Source organism: Vipera berus, assembly GCF_964194415.1.
Source record: "Vipera berus genome assembly, chromosome: 6".
Classification (NCBI taxonomy): domain Eukaryota; kingdom Metazoa; phylum Chordata; class Lepidosauria; order Squamata; family Viperidae; genus Vipera; species Vipera berus.
In genome coordinates this window covers 27,616,684-27,635,448 of record NC_138208.1, presented here as the reverse complement: position 1 = coordinate 27,635,448, position 18,765 = coordinate 27,616,684, and the positions used below count along the sequence as shown (strand labels likewise).

The window sequence follows — 18,765 nt, the reverse complement described above, 5'->3', positions numbered from 1 at the left end:
TGCTCAGCTGGAATACTGTCACCTCCACTAGCTTTGTTGTTGCTCAGCTTTCCTAAGGCCCACTTCATTTCACATTCTAGGATGTCTGGCTCGAGGTCAGTGACCACCTCATCGTGGTTATCAGGAACGTTAAGCTCGTTCTTGTATAGTTCTTCTGTGTAATTTTGCCACCTCTTCTTAATCTCTTCTGCCTCTGTTAGGTCCCTGCCATTTTGATCCTTTATCATGCCCATTTTTGCATTAAACGTTCCCTTCATCTCTCCAAATTTCTTGAGATCTCTGCTCCTCCCTATTCTATTGTTTTCTTCTATTTCTTTGCACTGTTCATTTAAGGGCATTCTTATCTCTACTAGCTATTCTCCTGGAATTCTGCATTCAATTGGGCGTATCTTTCTTTTTCTCCCTTGCCTTTCGCTTTCTTCCTTTCCTCAGCTATTTGCAAAGCTTCCTCAGAAAGCCATTTTGCTTTCTTGCATTTCTTTTTCTTTGGGATGGTTTTAGTTGCTACCTCTTGTACAGTGTTACGAACCTCCGTCCATAGTTCTTCAGGCACTCTGTCTATCAGATCTAATTCCTTAAATCTATTTGTCACTTCTACTATATGTTCATCAGGGATATGATTTAGTTCATACCTGAGTGGCCTAGTGCTTTTCCCTACTTTCTTCAGTTTAAGCCTAAATTTTGCAACGAGAAGCTCATGGTCTGAGCCACAATCAGCTCCTGGTCATGTTTTTACTGACTGTATAGAGCTTCTCCATCTTTGGCTGCAGAGCACATAGTCAATCTGATTTCTGTGTTGACCGTCTGGTGATGTCCATGTGTAGAGCTGTCTCTTGGGTTGTTGAAAAAGAGTGTTTGCTATGACCATCGTATTCTCTTGACAAAATTCTATCAGCTTGTGCCCTGCTTCATTTTGTACTCCAACGCCAAACTTGCCTGTTATTCTGGTTTTGTTTTGGCTTCCTACTTTAGCATTCCAGTCCCCCATGATGATAAGGACATCATTTTTTGGTGTTAGTTCTATAAGGTGCTGTAGGGCTTCATAAAAAGGTAAAGGTTCCCCTGCACATGCATGCTAGTCGTTTCCAACTCTAGGGGCCGGTGCTCATCTCTGTTTCAAAGCCGAAGAGCCAGTGCTTGTCCGAGGACGTCTCCATGGTCATGTGGCCGGCATGACTAGACGCCAAAGGCGCACGGAACGTTGTTACCTTCCCAACGTAGTGGTCCCTATTTTTCTACTTGCATTTTTACGTGCTTTCGAACTGCTAGGTTGGCAGAAGCTGGGACGAGTAACAGGCACTCACTCTGTTACGTGGCACTCGGGATTTGACCCGCCAAACTGCCGACCTTCTGATTGACAAGCTCAGCGTCCTAACCCACTGAGCCACCGTGTCCCTTACAAGGGCTTCATAGAACTGGTCAATTTCATCCTCTTCACCACCAGTGGTTGGGGCATAGACGTGGACTACTATGATATTGAATGGTTTGCTTTGGATTCAAACCGAGATCATTCTGTCATTTTGGGGATTGTATCCCAGTATTGCTTTTCCTACTCTTTTATTGACTATGAAGGCTACTCCAATTCTTCTGAGGGATTCTTGCCCGCAGTAGTATACCTGATGGTCACCTGAATTAAATTCACCCATTCCTGTCCATTTTAGTTTGCTGATTCCTAAGATGTTGATGTTCAGTCTTGTCATCTCTTGTTTGACCACATCCAGCTTCCCTTGATTCATAGATCTTGCATTCCAGGTTCCTATGGAGAAAAAATCTTTACGCATCGGACTTTCCTTTCACCACCAGATACATCCACAGCTGAGCGTCCTTTCAGCTTAGGCCCAGTCACTTCATTCTTTCTGGTGCTACTAGTACTAGCCCTTTGCTCTTCCCCAGTAGCATATTGGACGCCTTCTGACCTGAGGGGCTCATCTTCCAGCGTCATATCTTTTTTCCTTTTGGTACTGTCCATAGGGTTTTCATGGCAAAGATACTGGAGTGGGTTGCCATTTGCTTCTCCAGTGGATCACATTTTGTCAGAACTCTCTGCTATGACCTGTCCGTCTTGGGTGGCCCTGCTTGGCATAGCTCATAGCTTCATTGAATTATGCAAGCCCCTTCGCCATGACAAGGCAGTAATCCATGAAGGGGAAGATTATAGTCACTATAGTATAGTGATACAATATTGACAAATCAACTTCTTAATAAAATCACAGTAAGAAACACCCAGATATATTCTAGATATGTACAAGTGAAACTCAAAAAATTAAAATATCGTGCAAAAGTTCATTTATTTCAGTAATGCAAATTAAAAGGGGAAACTAATATATGAGAGACTCATTACAGTACATGCAAAGCAAGATAGTTCAAGCCGTGATTTGTCGTAATTGTGATGATTATGGCTTACAGCTCATGAAAACCCCAAATCCACAATCTCAGAAAATTAGAATATTGTGAAAAGGTGCAATATTCTAGGCTCAAAGTGTCCCACTCTAATCAGCTAATGAAGCCATAACACCTGCAAAGGGTTCCTGAGCCTTTAAATGGTCTCTCAGTCTGGTTCAGTAGGAATCACAATCATGGAGAAGACTGCTGACCTGACAGTTGTGCAGAAAACCATCATTGACACCCTCCATAAGGAGGGAAAGCCTGAAAAGGTAATTGCAAAAGAAGTTGGATGTTCCCAAAGTGCTGTATCAAAGCACATTAATAGAAAGTTATGTGGAAGGGAAAAGTGTGGAAGAAAAAGGTGCACAAGCAGCAGGGATGACCGCAGCCTGGAGAGGATTGTCAGGAAAAGGCCATTCAAAAGTGTTGGGGACTTTCACAAGGAGTGGACTGAGGCTGGAGTCAGTGCATCAAGAGCCACCACACACAGACGGATCCTGGACATGGGCTTCAAATGTTGAATTCCTCTTGTCAAGCCGCTCCTGAACAACAAACAACGTCAGAAGCGTCTTACCTGGGCTAAAGAAAAACAGACCTGGTCTGTTGCTCAGTGGTCCAAAGACCTCTTTTCTGATGAGAGCAACTTTTGCATCTCATTTGGAAACCAAGGATCCGGAGTCTGAAGGAAGAATGGAGAGGCACACACTGCAAGATGCTTGAAGTCCAGTGTGAAGTTTCCACAGTCTGTGTTGATTTGGGGAGCCATGTCATCTGCTGGTGTTGGTCCACTGTGCTTCATTAAGTCCAGGGTCAACGCAGCCGTCTACCAGGAGATTTTGGAGCACTTCATGCTTCCTTCCGCAGACGAGCTTTATGGGGATGCTGACTTCATTTTCCAGCAGGACTTGGCACCTGCCCACGCTGCCAAAAGCACCAAAACCTGGTTCAATGACCATGGGATTACTGTGCTTGATTGGCCAGCAAACTCGCCTGACCTGAACCCCATAGAGTATCTATGCCAAGAGAAAGATGAGACATGAGACCGAACAATGCAGAAGAGCTGAAGGCCACTATTGAAGCATCCTGGTCTTCCATAACATCTCAGCAGTGCCACAGGCTGACAGCTTCCATGCCACGCCGCATTGAGGCAGTAATTGCTGCAAAAGGGGCCCAAACCAAGTACTGAGTACATATGCATGCTTATACTTTGCAGAGGTCCGATATTGTTCTATGTACACTCCTTGTTTTATTGATTGCATGTAATATTCTAATTTTCTGAGATTGTGGATTTGGGGTTTTCATGAGCTATACGCCATAATCATCACAATTATGACAAATCACGGCTTGAACTATCTTGCTTTGCATGTAATGAGTCTATCTCATATATTAGTTTCCCCTTTTAAGTTGCATTACTGAAATAAATGAACTTTTGCACGATATTCTAATTTTTCGAGTTTCACCTGTATATCTTCTGTATCTCAGCCCCAAATCCTTCAGTGGTCAGGTTTATTTGTAATGTACAGTTGTTCATGAGATTCTAGAAAGAGTACAGAGAAGAGCAACAAAAGATGATTAGGGGACTGGAGGCTAAAATATATAAGGAACAGTTGCTGGAATTGAGTATGTCTGCATTCACTGCATTTCCAAGTGTCCCTAGGCGCTCAAACATTTTTTATCTGAATGGAGACCGTGGGGAGATGGGGAGCTCCATCTGTTTGCAAATGCAACGCTTGAAAACACAGTGAATCGCTGTGTTTTCAAGCGTTGCATTTGCACACAGAAGGATCTCCCCGTCTCCCCAAGGTCTCTGTTCAGATAAAAAGTGTTTGAGCGGCAGCAGCTTGACTTTCTCCGCTCTGCCTGAGTGGAAGGAAACGGAGGCGCAGAGCACAGTTGCTCTCAATAAGGCTGGCGCATGTGAGTGAGCAGTGCACCTGTGTCTTCTTTAGAGCTGTCTTCTGCTCTGCTTCTTTGGTTTCTTTCAGACAGAGTGGAGAAACTCAAGTCGCTTGAGTTGGGAGAACAACAAGGAGAAGAGTGGTCAGGATTTGGATTACCGGCCAGTCAGGCAAGCAGTAGGGCGGGGGGGCTAGGTGGGAGGGAAGATAGCGGCCGCTCAGGTAGCTGCTGCCACCAGCAGCAGCTTGGACGGAAATGCAAGGGGACTCGCACCACGATGCCTCCCTGCTCAGTTGAAGGCTTTGTTCCTGCCCTCAAATTAAGGCCAGCGCACACAAGTGAGCAGCACACCCAGGCCATGGATGGCATTGGTTCCTGCACCCGGCTAACTCCAATTCCACGCTTTGCCTCATAGGCAAGCAAACGAAGCAAACACTGCCCCCATCCAGAATGGAAGCTTCTGGGGTCCATGATCTCTTTTGAACTTATGCGATATTATAGCACCCAGGAGCTTCCATTGTCGGTGCAAAAAGCATTTCCAAGCCAACCTGCCTCTCCCTCAAAGGGAAAGAGTCCGCAACAGAGAGGATTTTTGCAAGATAAGTGAGTCCAGCGTGGCAGGAAAGGAGGGGGAAGCATGAGGTATCTTAGTGGGTCGGGGAGGCCTTGGGGGCCTGTTCCATCACAAGGCCCTCCATGGCCTTCTCCACCTGAGGAAGGAGCAGGGAGTGATCACGTTCGAGGTACGAGATTCACTCCCACAAATTTTCGAGTTACGAATGGGATGGGCAGGCTCCCTTACATTCATAACTCGAGGAATCCCTGTAATAAAAAGACTGTTACTTCTTAACGTTAAATTATTCTAGAACCATTAAAATGGAAAAAAGAAAACTTTGTTCTGTTATCAAATGAGGTTTGCTAAATAACTTGTATTTCTGAATATTTTTAACAGATTTGGAAAAACCATTATCTTATTTGCATTATGTTTTATAGACTCGTGTTGCAAAGAATTAGGTGGTGTAGTCCTGCATTATAGCCTTTAAAATATCACCTTAGTAGGAGTGGGTTTCTGTACAGAATGGAGCTCACAAGTTCTAGTTTGTATTCTTATTACAGTAAGAAGATTTCATGTACAAATGTATTTGCATAACTGCTATAGAATGATCTTGCTCAACAGTCTAAACAATGTTTAGCAGTTGTAAAACTTTTCTATAAATTACATCCGATATATGGGTCTCTTGAACCTCCTTATTTACTTTCTGCTTCCATAGATAAGGGAGTGATTATCCAGATTCAAAGGCCAGGTGGATTTTTTTTCATGCAGATCAATCAATAAAGCTTTCATTGTCAAAACTTTACTATCTAAAAAATCTATATTCTGCTTCTTCTCCAAATATATTGCTTCACCCATCTTCTGTGTTTTTATCAGCATAAATTCATCCATCCTAAAATGATGGAAATCATGAGAAGGATAAAGCCATTCTCTCATAATTCATCACCACATCACAAAGATTAAAACAAAAAAGAACACAATTTCTGATTACTGATGAATATTTACTAATTACATACAATATCCAAAGTGTGATAAAATAAACAACACAGTAATTACACATTTTTATCCAATTTAGCCAAACCAGCACATTAGTCACTAAAGCAGATTAAATACAATATACTTACATCAAACATTGTCTTCCAATAGAACTAAACATGTATATATCTATAATTAAAACAACGTAGGCATTAAATTTAGGAACTACATAGATTACAGTAATTTGAATAGTGTGGAATAACCAAACCCTACACCTATTCATAAGTAAAAGAGTTTAAAGTTTTTAATTAAAAGCTAAAAATTCATAAAACTCCTTTTAAAAGTCCATCAAAATTCCACAGACGTGAAGGAAACAAGGACATTAATTCTAGATTGTAGGCCTTCAAGTTCAGAACCTGGAAACCACAAACTTAGAACAAGGAACTCAAGAAAGACGCTTGAGAGAGAAATATAAGGAGCAAACAGGATTATAGGGAGAAATAAGAGCAGTTATACTGTGGGGAAATAATGATGGTGACTGAAAAGCTTTGAACATAAACACCAGTAGTTTATATTGATATCTGGCTCACTACAGAGGCAGCGAATATCCCTTTATACTAATGAGAATAAAGAGAAGGTATAGAACAGCCTAAATGACACTGTCTGGGCTAAGATCAGGTGACAAAAAAATTGGGGATCATCTGTAAGGAAAACACTGCGGTAATCTAGGCATGAAGCAACTAGAGTGTGCATCAATAAAACCTCAGTCTCCACCATTTCCTGGAGGCAAAGAAATGAAAAATACAATAGAAAATGAAAAGAATGATTAAGGCAAAACAGGATGATTTCTGTCTTACCCATACTTTATCTATATGAGCAGAATAGAGAACATTCAAAAAGAAATAATTAGGATAGGATAGAAAGAAATAGAAAAATATAACAAAGCAGGCTTCCGTTTTGCCACGCAGCTGGTATGAACGGCTAGGAGACTTGCTCTTACTCCCCCGTCCAGTTTCGCATCGCCGGGGGGCCCTGAAAAGGGCCAAAATTTGCCCCGAAGAGGCAACCAGCAAGGAGGGGCGATCATGGTAGAACCGCAACTCTCCCATTAGACTTGGCGATCCCTCCCAACTGGCAGTTGAAAGGACTGGCCATTATGGCTCGTCCCTAGACTGTGAACAGCTGAAGTCACATTATCCACCAGGCAATTCTTAAAGCAGCGCGGAAGAGATTGGGTGAGATCTACCTCTTTTACACCCTAATCTGTACTTCCTAAAACTGCTAAGCATTCTCCCCCCTACGGTGAGGGAAGGAGGTTTTTAGCCCTTCCTCCAAAAAGAGCAGTGACTAAATACTCAGGGGCATTTTAAACATTGAAAAAGTATTATTTTTTATTTTTCAGTATTTACTTCTGTTGGAAATCTGGTTTTTTTCTTATTAAAAAAAAGAAAAACTGAAAAGATTGATATAACTTTGGGACTAAAAGGGAAACTTTAAAAAGGGTCTGGCTGACTGCCCAGGGAAATAGATAACATACATTACCTTGAGAACTTTGAAACAACAGCTGTGAAATGCTTTGTGTTCCCTACCTAGAAAAAAAAATCTCTCTTTTGGATTTTCTAAGCATAAAACCTTTAGTTGAAAATACCAATATGGAAGAAGACCAGGAACAAAATTTCCTTATAGATGAAGATCAACAAACTCTCTATATGTTGAAAACACTAATTCAAACTCTTACCACAACCAGTGAAATACTAAGAGGCTATGGGAAGGAACAAGAAGACATCCCAGATATGAAAGCCCAAACTTTGACCACAACTAAAGAACCATCTATACAAAATACAATAAAAAATGAAACATTCAAATACTATGACAGAAGAATCTACTATTCAACAAATATTGATATTTGAAAATCCAGAAAAAACATTGACAACTTGGAAAAAGGAAAAGGTTTCTTATAGAACTCAGTAAGAACTAGAGGATCTAGAAAAAGAACAGTTGGATGAGAAGATAAACAATTCAGAACAACCACATCGATATGGAAGAATAAAGAAACGACCCACTCCTAGGCCTACAAATCCTCTCAAAAAATGGCAACTGGATGGTTTTGGCAATATCAATTAATATACATGATATTACAAGGAGATTGGTTTGATGACCCAAAAGCAAGGACATGGAAGATGATTTGGCAAAGGAAAAAAGCCAGAATAAGACTCAAGAATAATGGAGTTTTGAGCATCTTATTGAAATCTAAAACAGAATGTACTTAAATAGATAAGATGTGTATGTTGGACACAAGACATTGTTATGAACTGAGATAAAGAAAAAAATTGGTCATTAAAAATGATCTTGATTCTATCCCTCTTTTAATGCAGCCTAGCACTGTGTAGGCTTTTTTGGCAGCTGCAGCACACTGCTGGCTCATATTGAAGTGATTGTCTACTAGGACTCTGAGATCCCTCTCGCAGTTACTACTATTGAGCAAGGTACCACCTATACTACACCTGTGCAGAATAGAATGTAGAACCTTACTTTTTTCACCATTGAATTTCATTTTGTTAGATAGTGCCCAGTGTTCGAGTCTGTCCAGATCCTCCTGTATTTTATTTATTTATTTATTATTTATTAATTTGGTTTATATACCACCCTACTCCCAAATTTAAAAACAATACAATATAAAATTAAATTAAATTAAGTCTAGCCGCAAAAATTAAAATCACAATTTAAAAACATTAAACCCCTCAGTCCAGAGTGGTTTTTAAATTTACACTTATGTGACTTAACAACAGAGTCTACAGTCCCAATTAACAGTGTGAAATGAGGGCTACCTATATTTAATAACCACTATCTCTTCTAATGCTAGTCTTGCATTTCAATCAAGCTACTCTAGATTAGCTCTACCTGTGTAAAAAGAGATAGGAAATAAGGCAATAGAGAGAACCAGTTTATAAAGGTAGCAGATTAGGAACTGCCGTAATCCAACACTCCAAAATGAAAAAGATTTGCAGGATCCAATATGGGTCGGTCACCAGGACCAGAGGCTTAGTCTTTTGAGCTTTCAACTCGTGCTGGAGCCCATCGTCAGGGAACTTCTCTCTACAAAATGTGTGCTTTGGGATACTCTATGCTACCATTTATGTGCTGCCTGGTGTGTGTGGTTTTTTTATTTGTTGATTGGGGTGTTGACGGCCACTATTAAGTCTTTGGCTGTAATAAAGGTAAAGGTTCCCCCGCACATGCGTGCTAGTCATTTCCGACTCTAGGGGCCGGTGCTCATCTCCGTTTCAAAGCCGAAGAGCCAACGCTTGTCCGAGGACGTCTCCGTGGTCATGTGGCCGGCATGACTGGACGCCAAAGGCGCACGGAACGCTGTTACCTTCCCACCGTAGTGGTCCCTATTTTTCTACTTGCATTTTTACATGCTTTCGAACTGCTAGGTTGGCAGAAGCTGGGACAAGTAACAGGCGCTCACTCTGTTACGCGGCACTCGGGATTCGACCCGCCAAACTGCCGACCTTCTGATCGACAAGCTCAGCGTCCTAACCCACTGAGCCACCACGTCCCTTTTGGCTGTAATAGTGGCCATCAATATCCCAACCAACAAATAAAAAGCCACACACAACAAGGCACCGTGTAAATATTAGCATAGAATAGCCCAAAGCTCACATTCTGTAGAGAGAAGTTCCCTGACAATGGGCTCCAGCATGAGTCCAAAAGTTTGTAAAACTAAACCTCTGGTCCCAGTGACTGACCCAGATTGGATCCTGCAATATTATCTTGGGATATGGGGACTTCCGGGTGGCGCTTCAGCATCGTGGACGGTCGGGATCGACCGCCAGCCTTCCGATTTTGTTAAAGCCGCGGAGCAGATGACAATCAGCTGTTCCGCGGCTTAAAAACCCTTCCCCTCAGGCGAAGAGGGGAAGGGGAGTCTCTGGGTAGGGGTAGAGCTTCCCTAGAGCCCCAGAATGTTTATTCTGGGGCTTGAAGGGTGAGAGCTCCCCCGAAGCCTGGAAACACTCCGGATCAGAGGATTTTTCTGCTTTTAAGCAGAACAAGACGCTCAATCCACTCCTGCTGGATTTGTTTGTTTTCTGGAGTAATTGATGCAGGCGGAGCAGATGTGGGAGCAATATAAACAGCAAGTATTAGACTTTAACTCTGGAACTTCAACTTTTTTCCTGTTTCAACGATCGTTTTAAAAAGGATGGAAAGATGGCGCCTGAGTGATTCTTTGTAACAAGAATTGAAAGTGTCTCTTTTTTTTCTTCTTCTCAAAGTGAAAGTGATTGGATACTGAGGAGGAATATCTAAAGTGGATTTTCAGAGTTTTAAGATTTTATTAAATTTTGGAGCTGTTTAAAAGTGACTATAAGACTTGGATATTTATCATTTAAACTACCAATGCAAGTGGGGTGGAAAAGTGAAAGTGTGTAAAGAAAGTTAATTAGGTGCTAAAATGGCTTCCAAACTGCCTAGAATTCCTGTTTCTAAAAGTCCGGGCACATCACCTGTTCAGCAATCTGGAATTCAATCTTTGATGTTACCGGCTGCAGCTGGTTTGGGCAGGGAAGAGACCGAGAGTTAAACTTAAGATAATGCAAGATGTACGTGAAAGAGGTGGTCTTAAAATGCCCAATTTTAAATTATACTATGAGGCTGCGGCATTATCATCAATTAGTAATTGGTTTAATTTAACACAAGGGAGATTGCTGAATATTGAAGGATGTGATTTGAGCCTTGGTGGAGCAGTGGGCTAATGCCTCCTTAAGTAACACCAGCTGCCTGCAATTATTGCAGGTTCGCATCCCACCAGGCTCAAGGTTGACTCAGCCTTCCATCCTTCCGAGGTAGGTAAAATGAGGACCCAGATTGTTGGGGGCAATAAGCTGACTTTGTAATAATGCCGCTTGGGTGTGTGTGTGAAAGCCCTAATAAGCAGGCATATACATAGAATGAAGGCTACTGCTAAGCTTGTAAGCCGCCCTGAGTCTTCGGAGAAGGGCGGGATATAAATGGAATTAAAATTAAATTAAAATTAAATTATATGGTTGGCATGCTTATTTATTGTATGATTAAAAAAGTGGATAATGTTTTTAAGACACATATATTAAGATATGCCCTGTTGCGAGTTTGGAAAAAATATCGTTATAAGTTGAATTTTAAAATTCCAATTTGGGCAATACCTAAACATGCGATAGAAAATATAAATGTGGGATTTAAGCACGATGTGACTACATATAAAGAAATTCTTAGATTGGAAAGAAATGTGTGGCAATTAAAGCCATTTAATATTTTAAAAGAAGAAAAGATAGTACAAACTTGGTTCCAGTATGGGCAGTTACAAGCTAGATGGAAACAGGATCAGAAAATTGGTATTTGTATAGTAGATGAAAATTTGGTTAAACAAATTAGAGATCAAAGTCCTGCACATATAAGAAGGATATATAATGCATTGATAGAATTAGATTCAGAAACGGAACTTGTTAAAGATTGTATGATAAAATGGGCCCAGAATATTCAAGAACCAATAACGATGGATACCAATAACCAATAACAATCTGGGTCAGAAATGTAAAATTTACACAGGCACAAAATTTAAGAGAGAATTTTTATAAGATGTTTTATAGATGGCATTTAGATCCTAAGAAATTGGCATCTATGTATCCAAATTATCAGCCTAAATGCTGGAGGTGTGGTTGTGATGATGCAACATATTATCATATATGGTGGACTTGTAAAAAAGTAAAAGCTTTTTGGATTAAAATTTGGTGGAATATGCAGAAGATATTTAAGAAAAAGATAAAGTTTTGTCCACAATTATTTTGGCTGGTTATTACTATAGACTCTACTGCTATAGAAACTAAATTGATGTTGAATTTAATAACGGCAGCAAGACTTTTGGTAGCACAATATTGGAAGAAGGAGGATTTGCCTACTATAGAAGAATAGACTTTAAAAGTTTCGAACTTGGCAGAAATGGCAAAAATCTCAGCATATTTGAAAGATCATTCACAACAAAGATATACTTTGGAATGGAGAAGATGGATTGATTATATCCAGAATAAATATGGGACTAAAAAGTTTCATTTAGTATTTGAATAAGTATTAGATTTATAAGATTTGTTATTATTTAGTTATTTTTAAGGAGAGTTAAAGTGCGATAGGACTTAAAGTGTTATTATAGCTTGTTAGCATATTATAGTTTAAGATTGTTAGGGTTAATACCCTGTATTTGCTCTGGGAAGTCGGGGGGGAGGGAGAGGGAGGGATGGGTTTTTATGTTTAAAATGTATTTGTAAAACTCTTTAATAAAAAAATATATTATCTTGGGATACGTATATTTGCTTTCATTCGTGAACAAGATTTATTAAAGATTTGTCATTAGAGCTAACCAAAGAAAATGGTAAAGTCTAGACCAGTGATGGCGAACCTTTTAGAGACCATGTGTTCAAACTGCAACCCAAAACCCACTTATTTATTGCAATGTGCCAGGGCCGCATCAGCATTGTGGTGCCCTCAGGGAGAGGCAGGGAGGTGCCTCTGAGTGCCGCCTCTGGCACGCAAAAACCAGGGTCGCAAAAATGGGCCACCGTGCTGCAAGGCGCAAAAATGGCCACCGCCGCACCGCGGAGTGCAGATACAAGGCACTGCACCATGCAAGAACGGGGCAGGGCTAGTGAGCATCACGCAGGCACTAGCCACCCCCCATTTGCAGTGTGTGTGTGCTCGCAGCCCCGTGCACGCATGCAAAATGCTTCCCCCTCCCTTTTTTTCCAGTCCACCAGTCGACAGTGGTTGGTGACCTCTGCTCTACCACCTCTACTCGAGCTTGCTAGTTGGCCGCTTCGCCTCCTTTGTGCTGGGCAGGGCTCCTGCTCTGGGCAGCAGTGGCAGCCTGATGGATCTGCTGCTGGTGGCGTGCATGCCAACAGAGAGGGCCATAGGTTCACCACCACTGGTCTAGACTTTAGTTTATTTATAACTGCATTCTCTCTTCAGATGGAATCCTCTCTTAGCCTATTTTTGAAGAATACAGACATCTGTAAATAAACAATTGGTTGTTTATAAGCAACATTGCGTTCAGGAAGGAATGGATGACTGTAAATGTAATGTTTGTTTATATTAACCATACAGTGTAATTTGGCCCCACAAATGTAAATTCTATCTTAGCTCCAAATAATATTTTGTGTTTGTGTGTGTATTGTTTTTGTAGGCTGGATGAAAATTTCACAGTCAAGGTTGCTGATTTTGGACTTGCAAGAGATGTATACGATAAAGAGTACTACAGTGTACACAATAAAACAGGAGCAAAATTGCCAGTAAAATGGATGGCTTTAGAAAGTTTGCAAACCCAGAAGTTCACTACAAAATCAGATGTGGTAATATATTTACCATTATATGGGTGTTGCTGATTCTCCATATTTCAACAGATTACTGGAAATATCAAAGGAAAAGAATTATATAGTAGATTAATGCAAGAAAAAAAACTTAAACCAAAACTAGCCTGTTTCTTAATTTGCAAAAGTAAATGGGTATTATTATAATTGTGTCTGTATTTCAGATGACCAAATCTTAAACCTACAACTAAGAAAACTTTCCAGTCTTAAAATACTAAGCTTGAATGATTCCTATGAAAAGCTATATTGTGCTGACTCAATTTTGAAACTGTGTCCCCTTAATATGTGAGCCATATCATGCTTCCTACAAGAGATTCAGAATCACGTAGGATTGTGTGTCTGGAACTTTTTATCTTGGGAATGAATAGGTGGGACATATCTTTCAGAGCTAAAAGATTGAAGTAGAAGTGTTAAATATTGGCAGGGTTATTTTGCTCTTAAGCTTTCCAGGAATTCCAAAGTGGCCATTTAACTCTGATGATCACAAAACAAATGTTGGAGAACCCTCTTTCTGCTTCTCTAGTTCATTTTCACCAATTCCATTTTCCTTAAGACTTAAAACCCATTCTAAGTCATCTGTATGTTTCATAGATAAATGCCTATGTGTGTGCAGCTTACTGGATTTTTTTCTTCATCAATTCCACACAACATTTTTTCAACAGGCTGTTTTTTATTCTTAGAAATCCCCTTTGCCCTTGAAATTTTGTTCTGGAGATTAATTTTTTATTTGCTTGAGGCCATTAATGCAAAACTTACAAAAGATTACTTCTGTTTAGCATGGAAGAAATCCCAGATTCAATGACTATGTTTCTTCATAAAAAAAAAGTTAGGTAAAGAAAATCTGTCAAAATAGAGAATATTTAACTAGATGACTATAGCAGTTTTGTTGATGTAACCCGGAAGTATATAACTTCCATCAGCTTGAGTTATTCACCTGGTTATGCACAGCATGTCAAAGATGATGGGACCAGGAAAAATTCAGGGAAAGCATTTTAAAGGGGTATAATGACCACCTTATAACCCTCCAAGACTTAAGATTTGCCCCTTAATTCTGTTCTCACAAATTCCCAAAAATGCAACAAGAGAACAAAATATTTGGCCTTGTCTTGTTGATAATGTACTATTTAGTTATGAATGCTTGTGGCTTTCTTTCACAGCCTTATGATTTGATTTTTATGTTCTTTTTGTTAGTGGTCCTTTGGTGTTTTACTTTGGGAGCTGATGACAAGAGGAGCACCTCCTTATCCCGATATCAGCTCTTTTGATATTACCGTTTACTTACTACAAGGAAGGAGGCTCTTGCAGCCTGAATACTGTCCTGATCCACTGTAAGAAAAGTCTAAAATACCTTCTAGAAATCCTGTAAAATCATGTTATTAAATGTAATAGATTAAAAACCATTCTTATGCTTTTTCATTGCAGATATGAAGTCATGCTCAAGTGTTGGCATCCAAAACCTGAACTACGGCCAGCCTTTTCTGAGTTAGTTTCAGATATATCCATGATCTTCTCCACTTTTATTGGGGAACATTATGTTCATGTGAATGCCACCTATGTCAATGTGAAATGTGTGGCACCATATCCATCTCTGCTGTCATCACAAGATAATATAGATAGAAATGCAGATACATGATGAAGTTCATTAAACTGTGCTAAAGGGGACAGGGCATAAATAATGGCCAACTACTTTTTAAGTGTTTTTCTGTGTGTGAAACCACTACATATGTGTATATGTTGTTAAAATTGCACTATTTTGAAGCAACTCAGGTTGCTGAAATCTACAAGGTAAATGTATTGTTCAGATATAATTTTCAAGTGTTGTGGGCATTTGCAGTAACTACCACTGCAGTGGAAATTCTTCATTTACTGCCAAATATCACTCACTGAACAATCTAGCTACTGTTATACTCTGCAGAACGGATGATTCCGAAATTTCTCAGTTACTTATATTACAAGACACTGAAAGAGTGAGTTGATATTATTAGTCAAGTGCTTTTCACTGAATAAGCACCAAACTAAATAAATATGCAAATATGCACTTCATTATTGAAGTTTATTTGGTATAGCAGTTTATACTACTATATAAGTAGCCCAGATTCAATGGACATTAGATAGTCCAGCTATCACTACACTGATTTTTAAAATAATTTTGGAATACTGATTGCAATACAACAGATAATTAGTATATCATATTGTGGATGCACCAGAAACATACAGAGCATAATGAATATTTAAAGAAAATGTTTCTGTACTATGACAAAAATGAAATACTTCAGAAATTCCTTTACCCAGTAGGCTGAAGAGTATGTTAAGTATGTGGACAAAATTCCACAGGAGGATATAGAACTGTGCAGGGAAGCAGTAAACATTTAGTAAAAGTGTCTCAGAAAACTACAGCAGAAAAAAAGGTGAAGAGCTTGAATCAGGATGCTGGCCTATTCAGTCAAATGGAGTACATCTTTGTATTACCTTACTGCTGCTAAATTCAGCTCATCACATTTAAACAATTTTTGTTAAAAAATGAAATAAAAATCCTGTAAATACAGATCACAACTGCTTGATGTTGTCAACAGTTCTTAAGATTTTGACATGACGTAGGCCTTTCTGATGACCAAAATATTTTTTATGTATTTTTTTTAAAAAAGGTTAATTTTTGACTGACCATCATATTGGTTCCTGTTCCTGTGGAATCCTGTGCATTCTACTGTATAGGCTATTTGATATAGAATCAACAGATAAGTGCGGAATGTTGGTGTGTGTATGTGTGTAAACCTTTCAAATCATTCTATTTTTATACTGATTTTTAATTAATTTTATAGATGGGTGTATAGATAAAAGCTTGACTAGCGTATAAAATATTGCACTGTGAACTCTTCAGAAATGTTTTATCACAGCTTTTAATATTTGTAAAGTTGTTTAAAAACTCTAATCCTGTAAAGACTGGAAAGTCAAGAACTGATGCAAACTACTTATAGCCCAACTGTTTAATCTCCTTTTCTGGAATCAGACATATTTTAATATCTTTGAGGAGACAGTTTATAAAGAAGCCAATTATAGGGGAGATTTATTGTTCCAGAGAAAGGATACCATACTAAAAGTTTTATGATGTGAATGGAGTGGTAAGCAAACTACTTGCTGATAATACTGGATTATATTGAACTGCCACATCCATTTCAGTAGCAAATACTTCATGTTTGCTGACAAAGCAATATTACTTGTAAAAGGCCTTAGCACAAAAACATAATTCTCCTTCAGGCAAAGAGAAAAAAATCCTTGAAGGTTAAGGCAAATTATTATACCATAATTTAATGTTGATTATATAAACCTACAAACAAGGAATACAGGGTGCAGGGTTGAAATATTGTAATATTTATGTGGTAAAATTAATACCATGTCTGGGACTCATGTAAATAATGCCCAGTTGTAGGGATTTGATGTTTTACATTCATATACTTGCCAATAGGATAAATGGTACTTATCTTTTTAATTGTGATACCTAGTAAAAAATAAAACATTTGTATATTGGCTATTTGTGAAGTTATGTCTGTATTTATAATATGTACATATATGTAAATGTAGTTGATTATGTCAAGACCTGAATTTACAATCATTCTTGAAAATGTAACATATAGGCAAGATATGATTTTGGATGATTTTCACCTTTTAACTAGGCAGAAGCAGTTGTGTTGTGATTGAAACAAAAAGTAACAAAGGTGGCCAGCTCTAGGACACATCCATCATGTGGCTATCGACATATTGTCTGAGCTATTACAGAGTTCCATGCTATGGTATTAAGGTTGCAACCATATGATTGATGAGGATTACGTGCCATCAAGTCCTTGTCAATTCCTAGTGCATACATATTTTTCTCTATGATGATCTGTCATAACCTAGTACAGTATATAAGATAAGAAATATTGTCACCATGATGTTGACAGTGGAGCTGCACAATATATACTTGACAGGTAGACCTGTGAAGCAATATTACTATAATTCTAAACACACTTTCAAGAAAAGATTTAATAAAACTAGACAAAGTGCTGTTAAGCATGGCTAACTTATGATTATTTTATTATATAAGTAGGGTGTTCAATCTGGGTGAGTTCATGCATTATGGCATAGCACATAATGTGGGAGCTGAGGCAATTCTAAGTTGTTATGTGCTTTTTATGCTTATTACTGAAGAATTCAAACATTCAGAAGACTTGATTACATACAATGAAGCCTAAATAGAAATGATTCAACATTAGGAATTTCCATGCTAACTAAATTATTAATGCCAAAGAAAACAGGAAATTTAGCTATTGTTAATTACTATGTAACTTAGTAATCTGGCTAAGCCTCAGATGAAGACACGACTGCATAGATAAAAACCTGAATCTTAACATCAATGGATCCTACATGCACAAAGAATATACATATACTCAGGGCTTTTTTTCTCATAGAATGCCCAGAACCGAGTTCTGGCACATTTTTTGGATGGAACCTTGTAGGATAGGCAAGGTGGATTGTATGGCATGTGTGAGTTCCAGCATCTTTTTCTTTTACAAAAAAAGCACTGCATATACTTATCAGCAGGCTAATCAACCCAACATGTATTAACAATTGCATTTATCAACATATTATTTCCGTATGGAATGCTAGTGGGTAGGACATCCTGAAGGTGCAGGGATCTCATTAAATGGAGCCCAAACTTGTACTGATTTGTTTTCATACTGTTGGAAATAATCAGCAACATTACAGTTCTTGCCTAAAAGTATTCTGGTTGTCAGTTTGGCTTATCTTGCTGCTGAGCCCTTCAGATCAAGATTATCTTGCTCAATGGTGTACCATAGTTTGAAGTAATCTAGCTCATGCCAGGAAACCATACATGATGGATTGCTCTTTGCTCTTTTGTAATGAAAGATAAGAATCATTAAAATGGAAGAAACCGTTTGGATTTTGAAAATGATAATCTGAAAAATGCAGGGACTTTTCCCGCTAGCCCACAACCATTTACCAATCAAGAAAGATGCATTCTTGCCTCTGTTCCCGCAAAGACCCTACTATGCTGCCTTATTTTAATAGGGGATGGGTGTTCCTGAGGGAAATAAGTGAAAAATGCAGGGAGTGTGTAACAAGTATATAAGACAAGAAGGTCATCCCAGCTGCCCAACTAAAGCAAGCAGGCATCTATATTGGGCAGATGCTTTACTGAGAAACAGCTTTAGTGACAATAGCAAAGCATAATTTCAGGGACTGTAATGGTAATTGTTATGTACTGGGTTCGTTGCTTAATGACGAAGACAAGGTGAGTGAGTTCAGCAAAGATCATTGTTTATTGCTTGCAGGATCTGAACTGAGAAACAGGGCTGCGAATGCAGCAATTTATACCCTGGCCTCTAGGAGGCAGCCAATAGGTTTAAAACAACCCATTGCCGCCCTAGAGGCAACCAATATCGGCGCTGGAGATGAGTTGTCTGAGGAGCTGGGAGCTGTTAGCCAGCTTCCCTGCTCAAGCAACCTTCCCACATGGTGTTCCATTAACAAAACAAGCCCAATACATTACAGTAA

At 39.1% G+C, this 18,765-nt stretch overlaps 1 protein-coding gene across 1 annotated transcript in view; it reads left to right on the top strand.

Annotated features, from left to right (window-relative positions):
• Nucleotides 1-17,101, top strand: part of MET (MET proto-oncogene, receptor tyrosine kinase) — a 201,164-nt gene extending 184,063 nt beyond the window's left edge. The window contains exons 19-21 of the mRNA XM_081331187.1: nucleotides 13,029-13,194; nucleotides 14,404-14,540; nucleotides 14,635-17,101. Of these exons, the coding sequence (XP_081187313.1) occupies nucleotides 13,029-13,194; nucleotides 14,404-14,540; nucleotides 14,635-14,845 (514 nt within the window). The 3' untranslated portion in view covers nucleotides 14,846-17,101. The remainder of the gene's footprint in view (nucleotides 1-13,028; nucleotides 13,195-14,403; nucleotides 14,541-14,634) is intronic.
• The last annotated feature ends 1,664 nt before the right edge of the window (nucleotides 17,102-18,765 follow it).